The sequence below is a fragment of the Athene cunicularia genome, assembly GCF_003259725.1.
Source record: "Athene cunicularia isolate RWA chromosome 4 unlocalized genomic scaffold, athCun1 chr4_part2, whole genome shotgun sequence".
NCBI classification, from domain to species: Eukaryota; Metazoa; Chordata; class Aves; order Strigiformes; family Strigidae; genus Athene; species Athene cunicularia.
This window is the reverse complement of record NW_020799099.1, coordinates 14,159,555-14,172,151: the sequence shown is the minus strand read 5'-3', so window position 1 is coordinate 14,172,151 and position 12,597 is coordinate 14,159,555. Positions and strand designations below refer to the sequence as shown.

General features: G+C 39.7%; 1 protein-coding gene across 3 annotated transcripts in view; it reads left to right on the top strand.

Annotated features, from left to right (window-relative positions):
* The first annotated feature begins 30 nt into the window (after nucleotides 1-30).
* The window catches only part of UBA6 (ubiquitin like modifier activating enzyme 6), a 32,309-nt gene continuing 19,742 nt past the window's right edge, over nucleotides 31-12,597 (top strand). Inside the window, exons 1-12 of one of the 3 annotated variants that reach the window (XM_026847993.1) lie at nucleotides 31-47; nucleotides 224-351; nucleotides 2,642-2,704; nucleotides 4,228-4,322; nucleotides 5,126-5,154; nucleotides 5,919-6,013; nucleotides 6,535-6,646; nucleotides 7,619-7,699; nucleotides 8,168-8,290; nucleotides 10,174-10,297; nucleotides 11,526-11,629; nucleotides 12,432-12,494. In XM_026847993.1, the coding sequence (XP_026703794.1) occupies nucleotides 2,664-2,704; nucleotides 4,228-4,322; nucleotides 5,126-5,154; nucleotides 5,919-6,013; nucleotides 6,535-6,646; nucleotides 7,619-7,699; nucleotides 8,168-8,290; nucleotides 10,174-10,297; nucleotides 11,526-11,629; nucleotides 12,432-12,494 (867 nt within the window). In that variant the 5' untranslated portion in view covers nucleotides 31-47; nucleotides 224-351; nucleotides 2,642-2,663. Of the gene's footprint in view, nucleotides 48-139; nucleotides 352-2,545; nucleotides 2,705-4,227; nucleotides 4,323-5,125; nucleotides 5,155-5,918; nucleotides 6,014-6,534; nucleotides 6,647-7,618; nucleotides 7,700-8,167; nucleotides 8,291-10,173; nucleotides 10,298-11,525; nucleotides 11,630-12,431; nucleotides 12,495-12,597 lie in introns of those variants that run through there. The other 2 variants (XM_026847996.1, XM_026847995.1) reach the window with 2 other exon arrangements.

The following is a 12,597-nucleotide window of genomic DNA, read 5'->3' as shown; positions in this document are numbered from 1 at the left end:
GGCGGTTCCCAGCGCCTCCGGAGAGCCCCGAGAGCCGGGGCGTCGAGGTGGGGGACGGCAGCCGCTCTGGCTCTCCGGCACCCGGGTCGGGTTGGTTCCGCCGCAGGCCGGCTCCGTCCCGCTTCCCCGCTGTAGATCCGAGGCGTCGTTTCCCCCCCTTAGCCCGGCTGAGCAGTTAACAGTGGGGCTGAGGATTTTCTCTCTCTCTCAGCCGGCTGAACAGGGAGCCTGCGTCGACTGGGATCCGCCTCTGGAAGCCCCGGGTAGGTGGGATGAATCCAGGCCTCCCCGCCATCCCAGCCTGCTGAACAGCAAACATTTAACAGCGCTTCAGCCTGCGCTGGCTTGGAGGTAAGAAACACTGTAAAGCCGGCCCACAGCTACAGCTCTTGTGCCTTTGCAGCTCTTCAGAGCATCTTAGCCCTTGGTAACACATAGGTTTTCAGTTTGTGCCGGGGTTATGTCCCACAAGCAGCTGAGGCTTTAACAAATGATCAACGTTGCTTACTCAGTTAAATAGAAGCCTGGCATTAAAATTGGTACTGTTTGGCTTTTAAAAGGAAACAGGTGAGCATGTAAGTATCGAGCATCTGGTAAGAACTAGGACATAATGTTAGAATGGCTTTTCACCCCCCATATTACATGCCTTTCTTTGAGACAGATTCAATACTGGTTGAACTAAAATGAGAAATACAGCTTGGATGCAGGAATACATTAACAAAACTTTGTCCTAAAGCCACTTGACAATAGTACCATTGAGTCCTCTTTTTGGAAGGAGGTGTTTTGCTGTATCTGATGGGTACGCTGACAGGAGCTCAATACTGTCATGCAGAATGCAGGAGAACTGGGAATTGATAGATATACTGGAAGAGCCACTGTCAAATGGGTCTTTGTGATACAGGTGGAGAAGGTTCTCTTGTGGGTTGATGGCACATCCTTGTCATTTACAAATGGCTCTTTGGGAGGACACACTGATGGAGATGGCTGTCAGCAACCACAGCAGAGGAAGCTGGGTGTTTTTATCCAGGGGTGGATCACCTTCTCCACCTTAGTACCACAGTCTGTTTATGTTGGCCAGTCCCAGAGTGCCTGTGCTGTTTGTGGAGAGTGATTGTGGAGGAACAGAACAGCTTGGGGATGGTTGCTCTGGGCCGGTAAGAGATGTTGCTGGCTTGCTTTGAGAGTCTTGCATCCCAGGTAGCAGCTGAAATGATGGCTTTTACTGAAGCAGAGGCTGAAGCCTGTGACTCTCAGATGAGGTGTGTTGCACTCTGGCTTGAGATCTGTATCCTAGGGGAATCTAATAACATTGGCATTGCTTCTCTTCAGCCTTTGTTGTGTAAGGGCACGGGAGCTGCACTGAAGTGACTGGTGGTGTAGATTGCGATGCAAGTGCCTCGTGTTGACTGTCTTGTGTGCTAGCTTATGTGTAGGAGTTGGGAGTTAATATTCACACTGTGGAAGAGCTTGGTGAGATTTGTGGCCTGCTTCCAATGTAACTCTGTCCCTTGCTGTGCTACTTCAGCGCTTTCTAATTCAGCCTAAAAAATCAAAAGGACAAATTTCAGGTCAGAATGTTGTAGTCTCCAAGTTGTGTCACGCTGCAGGTGCCACACTTCAGAAGTGTTAAAATGTTTGCCAGAACCATCTAAACAGTACATAGATGTTAACCTTTGTACAGGATTGCCTTGGCAGCTGTTTTAGGGTGTATTTCCACTTTGAGAGAAGAAACTCCTTGGTACGTCTGGGCCTTTACTTTTCAATCTTTTAGGAGGAAGGATTGTCAGCCATGTCTCGTTTCCAAGGCAGTTTGTAGGGAGTTGAAATAAGATGTGTACCTTCCAAGTAGTGATGGGAACTGATGTACTAGATCAAACATGGGGTCTCTTTTGGTCATCCTGTATTTGGTGTTAGTCACCTGTCAGGTCTAGGAAGCACCAATTCCCAGCCTGCCTAACTAAGAAGCTGCCCTGTGGCAGTTTGTTCCTAATCCTCGTGCTTAGTTATCACAAAGGTAATTTAATGATGAAAAGCTTTTTGCTAATGACTGAAGGCCTTAATAGCACAAATAATGTTTTTTCTTAAAATCCCATCAAACTGTTTCACTTGATGTCTTAGTTAAATGTTGCATTAATTCAGATCTTTGGGTATTGATTTCTTGAGTTAGTTAGAACAGTAACTTGTTTTCTAATGATTTTCAATTAACATAGAAATAATGCATCATAAATAACTATTCCTTAGTTATTCAGGGGCCTCCTATCTTCTCTTCAAAAAAACTCGCCAATCAGGTAGATGCAAGTTAAACAGCTTGGAGCTGTTAATATAAAATGAAGTTGTACTTCTAGTAAATCTAACTGTGGCAAATACAAGAAGTCAGTCTTGCATCTTCTCAGTCTGCCTGTATTTTCAAATAACTCACTGAAGATTTGGGTGTTCTTGTCTTCTGGCTCCTGTGCATTTTAATTACCTAGATGCTGTGGTATTCTATAGGCTTCTTAATGTTCAAAGTGATTCCGATGTAAACATTACTTTTTCTGTTTTTCAGTTCTTCCACTGAAGAATTGAGAGGGGCAGGAAGAGGGACCCGACTGTGCAATTGCATCCAATGTAACTAGATTATTTCTTTTTGTAACCCTTCTAGTGTAAACTAATCACATTGTATCATGGCGGCAGACTCCATGGAAATTGATGATGCTTTGTATAGGTAAGAATATCTGATTTTTAAGCATGGCTCTTGACTTCTCAGCAACACGTTTACATACAGTAATGTGAAAAACAAGGCTTGAAAACACTGTCTGCTGCTGGTTAGGTAAAGGTGTTTGTACTTGTGCTGCTGTGTCTCTCCTTTTGTAAGGCAAAAATCCCAAAGTTTTCAGGAAGTGAAATAGAACCAACTTTTTGCAAAGTTAGCAGTGAGAACTCATTGAATTGAAGATACACTCCATCTTTCTGTAAAACTGTTCCTTTATTGGTGTCATAGCAGGTGTTTTCTGACCATTATTAGTATTTGACCGGTAAAAAGCATAGGTAAATTAACATGGAATTGTACAAAGTTCCAATAGTATCAGTCGTGTGCTTTTTGGAAAATAGGAATGATACTTCTCCTGTTTGTAATATGGATTCTTTTTCTGCCTTTAGCTTGCTTCCTCTTTGACAAAGTAGATACTCCTCTCTTTCTTGTTCCTCATCTCTTTTCACTACCTTCTTTTTGCCTTTCCTTTCAATGTGTAATTTATCTCCTTCATAATTTCATTTATTCCTCAATCTTTGTCAGACTTCTCTGTCCTTATGAACGTCGTTAGCATCTCTGTTATCCACCAGACTTCATGGTGTTGGGTTTTGGGGTTTTCTGGTAGCTTTTAAAAATTATTTATTCTTTTATTATTAATTTTGTTTTAATTTGTTAGCTGGGAGTGACTTGAGATCACTTGGCATGGCAATAGTTCAGAGAGCCTATACTGGAATAAATGATATCCTTGGAAAAATGTGGTGGGATGAAAAGCTTCTTTATATATTAAAAAAAATACTAAACTAAAATTAAGAAATCATTTGTATGTCAAATAAATGAGGCTTCTTTTTAATTCAGCACAATGCTTCCTGTGTTGTATGTGTCATTTTACCTTTTGGCACTGGTCTTATGAAAGTAGAAGGTGGTATTTAGAATGGTTGAAGTTTAATTGTATAGTTGGAAACTAAGAGTCTTTCAGAGCTCAGGATCTGGCTACAAAAGCTGCTGCACCCTTTGAGTTGTAGATTTCCGATAACAAATAAGTTCTTTGGCTTGCTTGTGTCTTCAGTAGTTAATTCCAAAAACTTACTGTCCTGAATAGGTTTTACACTGATTTAAAATTAAAAGTTATTTCTCTTCTCTAAAACCTGGCACTGTAAAGGTCAGTGCTAAATGCATTTCACTGTTTGGATTGTGAGTGTAAATGTTTCATTTGATATACATTTATTTCCTAAAGCACTGTACAGTTCAGATACGTGCATGTTATGTCCTCAATTGCTTGTTGAACAGAGGACTGGTAAATAGAACTCTGCACATGTCACTAGTGACACACATTGATCTGCAGAAGTTGGTATTGTAGATCAGAAACTGATTGGGATGATAGAATAACTGAAAATATTTGAACTTTTTTTGGAAATGACTGGGAATTCTTGACTTGCTTTCATATGTTCCTGACTTTATTTGTATCTTGTTTTGATCTGAATTTATCTTTGCTGTAGTCGGCAGAGGTATGTTCTTGGAGACACAGCAATGCAGAAGATGGCTCAGTCTCATGTATTCCTGAGTGGTATAGGTGGTCTTGGTGTGGAGATTGGTAAGTTTGGTAACATTTATTTAAGCAGCTGGCCCAGAATACTTATAAAGCTTATTTCAGATGTAGTAAGTGTGTCTGAAGTTTCTGAGTGAATTTATATGGGCATGATGTGTATGAGTAACATAGCAGATGCTGGAAAAATCCTGGACTTCTCTCTAGTAAACTTTTTACTAAAACATCTTAAATTTTACTTGAAAATGTGCTGCCATGGGCCAGATTGCTTTACCCAAAATCTTGTGACTTGGGTGAAGGTGGAGGGTGGATAATCTCTTATTCCTTTAGGCATCAGTATCAACAAATGTAATACAGTAACAGCTATAGCCTGAATTATCCCCATGTAGGAAACAGGGAGGTAGGAGAACGGATGCAATTTGGTAAAAAATGCATGTCTGCCTTGATGCAAGAGATTCCTTAACAATTTCCCTTACTCTTTATGAGCAAGACTTGTCTTAACTGGCTCTTACCTGGGGTATTACCCTTTCAGTTGGCTTTAATGGTACTTGGCACCAAATGCCAGAACAGAGTCATGGGGTTTTGCAGTTTATTGTCATGACTGTCTCTGTAATCATGCTTGTGAGCCGAACAGCTGACAAATGACAAATGTAGAAAGCCTTTTTAACCTTGCTCATGTTAGTCTGCTTTCAGTGGTGCTGTAGAATGCTGGAGCCAAATGTAAAAGAGAACAAACCCTTAAGCTGTGAAGTTCTTAGCAATGACATACTGTTATTGTCCACCCACATAACTGTTCAATTACAGATTTGCAAGAAATTTGCAACAGTCGCTCTCTCTGTTTTTCTTTTCAGCCAAAAATATAATTCTGGCTGGGGTAAAGGTATGTAAAACAGTTTTGTTGTTGGGTATTCTTGGGTGAGCAGGGGAAAAAGGGATGATGCTACTAGCCAGCTAATCTTAAGTTTCTGAAACTGTCTTTCAGTAGAGGGATTGCAAAACATTTGAGGACCTGGGGGTGAAAACTTAACGATCCGCATGTTCTAGTGGTATGGTTTGAGTCTCAAATCAATGTCCACTGCTCTCTGAAATACCTCATAGAATAATTTAAGCAGCTGCTGATCGGACATTGTACAAAGTGGCCTCTCTTAAACGGAGTGGTATAAACTCAAAACCCAAACTATTCAAAATATGTTATCCTGTTTGACATCCATCAGGATCCTTTTGTGTAGATGTTAGAATGGTTGGATATTTTAATCCAACAACTGCTTTTGTGCTGCTGGGATTATTTTTTTTTTAGAGAGAAGCCTTTTAAAACTCTTTCTTCCAATCAAAAAAAACCTTGTTTATAATTTTGGGAGTTTGTCAATTTACAGATTGCAATTGCCTCAGTATTTAAATGCTCTCATCACTGCAAGCTGGGAGGAAAATGCTTAGTGAAATGCATATTGCAGATGCATTTCTATCTCTCAAACAGTAAGAGTTTTCTCGTAAAAGAGGTTGGAGGAGCTTGTTCTTATACATGGTAGAACTAAATCTTTTGCAGTGATAGTCCTCCAGCATTTTATATGAAGCTTAATCCATCCTTTCGGGTGCCATGACCATGTACACTTCTTCCAGTAAATGCTTTCTGCCAAACTTTCTTAGGCTCTTACAGTTCATGACACCAAGCAGTGCACGAAATGGGATTTGGGGATCAACTTCTTCATCCATGAAGATGACATTACCAGTCAAAGGAACAGGTTGGTGAAGGCTTTGGAGCGAGCTAGAACTGAACCTGACTAGGAGTAACAGTTTCATCAGTGATGAAAATAACTGTTTATTGTACAAGAGCTGCTCATACCTATCAAATACTTGTTAAACCCTTTCTCTGGAGTTTCTGGCTTTGAGTACAGTGCCCAGGTAGGTATTAGGGGAAGACTAAGTTGATTTCTGAGTCAAGCATCTCACTTCTTGCAGTTGGGAGCTTGTAATGTAAATGTAATAATGGGGGCCAGAGTGCGTTTCTTCCTTGGACGTTCTCTGCCACCTGTGTGAGACTAGAAAACAGCCATCGCACCAGATCATCAGTGAGTCCTATTGTATATTGGACAGAGCTGTTTTCCTCAGACCTATTAGGAATTTAAGTGTGAATAAATGAGTTGCTGATTGTTGACAGGAGACTTCCTGAGTGACTCTTGTAGGGCATTTGTGATATGAAATTCTATGTTGAAAATTTAATTTTGTAGATGCATAAAAATCTTGAAAGTTGCTGTTCTTTCAGGGCTGAGGCCACGCTTCATCGTATTGCAGAACTTAATCCATATGTCCATGTAGCAGCATCAACTGTGCCACTAGATGAAACCACAGATCTGTCTTTTCTAAAGCAGTACCAGGTATGTCACTCTTAAAGCAGTTGTATGTGGTACTTTGCTCAGAGCAAACAACTTGGATTTTTTAATGTAAGTAAATAAAATTAAGACAAACTTAAAAATACATTGTGAGATGATGTAAAGAAAGTAGGTCTTGTATTACAACTAATGAAATAGTTGTGCTTGTTTTTTTCAAGTCTGAAACAGTGGTTTTGTGTTCCAGCACTTTCTTAGGACATTTATTATGGAATTTACTGTAACAATAAATAGCTGAGATTGCCATACAATTTTTTTTTTGTTATTTGAAGGTGAAACTGACTTTTTTTTGCAGCTACATAGCCCAGATGTTTTACATATATTTTGTGTGCTGTATTCCAGGCAGTAGAAACTCAGCCTATGTAATTAGAAGATTATTTATGTATGTATCTAATGCAATGTAAGCTCCTCTGTGGTGGAATCAGGATGTTTTCGCTTTTTCACTCAGCTGTTTCCTGCCTGTGTACATGGCTCAGTAGAGTTGGGAACTTTTATTGTGTGGCTATTAGTTATTCCCAAGCTCACCAAGTTTCTGAATGTCCCACCTATAATAAGCTTTGTATAACTGAATGGGGTGCAGTGCATATGCTTTGTAACCCAACACTATCGTAAACTTTAAAATAATGCTTGCAGAAATTGTATGTCTGCAATGTGATGAGCACCAGTACTTGAAGCTTGTGCAGGCTTCTTGGTGTGCGCTCATGAGTATCAGTTGTTTTGCTAACTTTAATCTTAAAATTTAAGATCTGCCTTTTTTCTGAGATTATCCATCATAAGTACTCATAAGTAAGTACAAACAAGTTTTCATAAGTACTCTGACTAGGTTTTGAGTTTCTCAGCTGTAATAAAAAAAAACCAAAATCAGGACACCTGAGTAACTTGTTAGTACTACTTTTTCCATGGCCTGAAGATGTTGATTGCTTTCAATGTCTTAGATTTAATTTCTGTTCTTGTTCACAGTGTGTCATATTGACTGAAGTAAGTCTGTTGCTGCAGAAGAAGATTAATGACTTTTGTCATGCTCAGCAGCCACCTATTAAGGTAACAGAAAAAAATTAAACACATGAATAATCCGTACAGTGAGCGTTCTGAACCTCCAGCATGTTCTATCTAGAAATGGAGAAAGCTTGTTACGAGGTATATAGTTCTATGCAGAGAGCATGTTGATGGAGCAATATGAGTTTTGGGAGTACAATGCTGCTACTCTGTATGTATGTCTGGTGTTATCTAGATACCAGCCCAGATAACCATGGCTTTGTTCATTTAAAAAAAAAAAAAATTCTGTTAAAGAAAGTTTTCACTGTTAACTCATAATTGGGTTCAGAAATGCTCACGCAGGTTCAAAGTCTGTCATGAATGCTGTGCTATATAGTCAGTGGCCTGGTGCACATGACAGGCTTCCCCCATAGAAGTTAAGCCTGCCAGCCTTGAGCAAGGTTGAATGTGAGAGGTCATTCCTTCAGCTTATGCTGATTTAAAGATACTCATGATTTTTACTTTCTTTTGTAGTTCATCAGTGCAGATGTATATGGAATATGTTCACGTTTGTTTTGTGACTTTGGTGATGAATTTGAAGTGCTGGATACAACGGGCGAGGAGCCAAAGGAGATCTTCATTTCAAATATAACACAAGTAAGGGATAGAAGTCGTTGTGCTGCTTTAATTTTTTTGTAATGACTTGTTATTGCCTATGTGGCCAAGTAGAGTTTTTCATTTCAGCAGCCTGCTAAACAGTTGAAAATTGGCGGTATAGCAGAGGCAAACAAAGTTACTTTATTCTTGTGTCTGGATTTAAACCAGTGAGTGATAAAGTCCTAACACTGTAGAGCACACTGATGCCTCCTGGTTATTACTTACAATGTAACATCACAATATTTTTTTTTTTTTTTTTTTGAGAGAGAGAAAGAAATAAATGAGGTGATGTCTAGAGAAGAGGATGTAGCCTTGGTGTGGGAGTAGATTAAGTCTTCTAAGGAAGTCCTGAAATAGGCATGAAAATAGCCCTTTTATTCTGAGAAACTGCAGCACATGTAGAGGAGGACTAATGGAATGAAAAGGGGATGGAGAGCTTGTTTTGAAAAGAAATTTAAGGGTTAGTTTTAACCTACCAAAGCAGAGTCAACAAGAAGAGGATATTATTGCCAATACTTCCAATGCAGAATGTTAGAGAGGATGTCCATTTGATCTTGTATTACTGTTTTATAAATGGAAATGACTTGAACTCCTTCTCTTGACTCTGGAAGTCCAGAATATAACCTCACTCATCCAGTAGCAAGTCTTTTGTCCTATCTCCAGCCTAGATGTAATAATAACCAAACTAGAAGGGTTTGTATAGCAAGTTGGGTTTGATCTGAATTAAAGCTCATGGTATTATGATTTGGGTAGCCTGTTAATTGGTATCTTTGAAAAAGAATGGATGAATTGATTGTTCTCATTAATTACATAAAGAGTACACAGTTATGTTTCGTGGCTTGTGCTGATTGCCTGCCAAGTCAAGGATTGAAGATACATCTGTGTGTGTGTGTGTATATATATATATATATTAAAACCTGTGATTCACAATCAAACACCTGAGTTTAGTTGTATCTTGTTTCCACCCTCTGAAATGTAAAACTGACCAGAATTCCAACTCACTCAATACCAAAAATACCATCAAGTGGCTGTTCTTGTCCTGTGGATGGGATCAAGGTGGCATCCTGTTCCTAAATCAGAGAAAAATTTTCTCTGGTCAACTCATTTTCCATTCTTCATGCGACAGAGAATGTAGTCCACTGTAATTATGTTTTATGCTACTTAAATGAAATCCTTCTAATATTGGCAGCTCAGGAAGGGATGGTAGGAGGCTTTACAGGGCAGGCTTGATGCAAATCCACCATGTTACAGCCTGAGCTGGGCCACAAGGTGTTGATCAGCTGTCCTCAGACTGCAGAGGGGTCTCTGTGCACGTGGGAGGTTGGCACGACATCCTATGACAGGGTGAGATGATGTCCAAGATTCCTGCAAGTGTAAGCTTGTTTGTGATCTGCTTGAGGCTATGGTTTTCTTGTATTTGAGGATGTCCAGCTTTGTAAGCTTTCTAACTTTCAAGAATGAGTTTGTGGTGTTCTTTTTAAGGAAATCAGATGGAAAGGAAGCATGGATCAATAAGGACCTTTCACAAGAGTTTGTTTCTTAATGTCTGTGAAAATTTCTTTGTACATATAATCTGTTTTAGATTTGGAAAAGGAGGTAAATTTGCTACTACTTCAGAACAGAACAGTGAATTATTTGACTGCTAAGAACTAACAAATGCAGTTTTCTGACATGCTGAGGACCATATAAGGTAGAAATGAGGAAGTCTGTGTTATGAAAACACTGTTAAACTGAAAATAGGTAACTCCCTTGTTATGGCAGAACTGAGGTACTAAAAGTAGAGGCTGCAGTTTCAATAGGCAAAATGCTACATGTCTATGATAAAGTGTGACTCCTTTACACAAGACACTTTCTTCCTTGCTAACTGCCATTTCCACTTTCAGTCAAATCCTGGTATTGTCACCTGCCTTGAAAATCACCCACACAGGCTTGAAACGGGACAGTTCTTAACCTTTCGGGAAGTTAATGGAATGTCATGCTTAAATGGATCCACACACCAAATAACAGGTAAACTGTTGCTGACTCATTTGCAAGGTATTTATTTTTGGGTGTGTTTTAGCTTACTGTAACGTTAGTTACTGTATCCAGAGGCGTGCTGGGTTGTGTAGACCTCCAATGAACTTGTACAAAAAAATTGCTTTCTGGTACAGAGGTCTTCCTAGTGTTCTTTTGACCCCATTTTCATTTAGTAAAGTCTTTGCAAACTCATCTCGCTGCTTAAGGAGTAGTGGAAACTCTCAGCTAGTGGAAATTACTTGGCAGTCTCTGAGGTTATTTTAGTTTAGTGACAAAACTGTTTTGTTTTTTGGACGGTCCTGTAATGTCTGCTCTCTGTCATGGTTTTGGACTAAACTAACACCACTTTGTGTGTCACTGTTTGCCTTGTAGTTTTTTGGGTGACAGTTTAAATGTACAGGGGCACAACTTGACATCACTCTTTCTAAGCATGGTTTTGAAGTTATTCTCATTATTTATGTTTACTCTGCTTTGATCTGCATCATGCATGTCTCAAGGCGTACTGCTTGGTTCCTTTTGGCTGCTGGGGAACTGCCCAGTTTCCAGATCTGAATGCCTCTTTGTCTGGAGCAGAAGAGAGAGTGTGTTGTTTGTGGTTTTTTAACTCTTTTGTAGTCTGAGACAAAAGATATTCTTAAAACACGTGGTTGGGTCTGTTTTCTCTGGACCCTTTTGTTTTGCTAACGCTGATGCTGTGTTCAGTTCCTTCCTCTTAATCACAGCCCAGCTTTTGGTTTCAGTTTGCCATGAATTAACAATTTTTATGTCTTCTTGCTTTATCTGAATGATGCTTCAGATGGTATGAGAGGAAAGATGTGACATAAATGCTCCAGCTCCTTTTTGATTGCCAGTTTTTCTAGTCCTGGGCTAAAATCCCGCTCTGAGCAGCATACTGGACATTGCTGTGCACAGTCTAAATAAAACTGAGCATGATTTAATTTTTGTTGCAGAGCTGTGGTCATCAGAATTCTTGTTAAATCTGCTGCCACTTTAAAAAGGTTATTTCATAACAGATCATGTGAAACTAATACTTCAGCCCAGAAGCTGAGAGAGAGGGACAATCCTGTTAGGGGGATCAACTGTGTTTATTCTTTCAAAGCAAGTTTGCACACTACAAATTCACAGCATAAAAAGCATTGTCAAAACACCACTTTATGGTGTACAGAATTGTAGTATCCAACGACACTTTTAATTATCAGTCACTGTTTATTCTTTTCAGTGGTGTCACCTTATTCCTTCAGCATTGGTGATACATCAGATATGGAGCCTTACTTACATGGAGGCATAGCTGTCCAAGTGAAGACGCCCAAGATGTTTTACTTTGTAAGTGTGTGTTTGACATGACCAAGTTCTTGAGTATTAATGGTCTGAGCACTGGAGGCAGCGTTCAGCAGGTACATGATTTGGTTACCCGTGATTTGGGATTATGCTAGCTTTATTGGGTAAGAATAACGTTACTGATTTAGTAAACTGTAGAGAGTAGGAAATACCTCAAAGTTACCTGCCAGTGTATAAAAAAAAAAAAAAACCACCTTATGGGCAGCCTATCCCTGTTCTGCTGGGGTCTCCATGAAGGTCTACGAATATGTGGTTTCTTGGCGGCCTTCTGAGAAGAGTCAGTTAGATGAGTTTGTGTAAGAGGGGTTGCAAGCTACATTGCGGTCTGTGCCTTTTTTGGGCCTGCAGAAAGTAGATCCTGACTGCCTGTAAACATTCTTCAGAAAATCTGGGAGCAAGGACCAGCTGCTTCTGGTATGAGAATGCACATCTCAGTATCTTGTCTCTGTGAAACAGTGGCTTCCTGTTCTTCCTGAGTGGAAAATTTCTACAAGCAAACATCCAGCTGCCTACAAAATCTTTGGTAGCCAACCTCAGAGCAGTTTAAGAGATGGGTCTTGCCACTAGGATATGAAATGAGACTCTGACCGTTTTCGTTAGACAAAACTGGCAATAGATGATTGGTTTATGCATCTTTTAGCATTAATAACAGAGAGAGTAACAGCAATGCTAGTAAGAAAGGATATTTGGTTCTTAATCTTTCCAGGAAGAGTATCGTTTTGTCAGGTAGTGGTGACTGTTGTGTCTTTAAGTGACTGTGTTTTTATTATGAATTCTGTTTTTCCAGGAACGGTTGGAAAAGCAGATAACAAATCCATTATGCCTTGTCGCAGATTTTAGCAAGCCTGAGGTAATTAGCACGTGGGACTTTGGGTGTAAGGACTTTAACATTAAAACTACATGGAATGTAATCTGCAGATTTATGTGTAGAAAAATACAATTTCCTAAGTCTA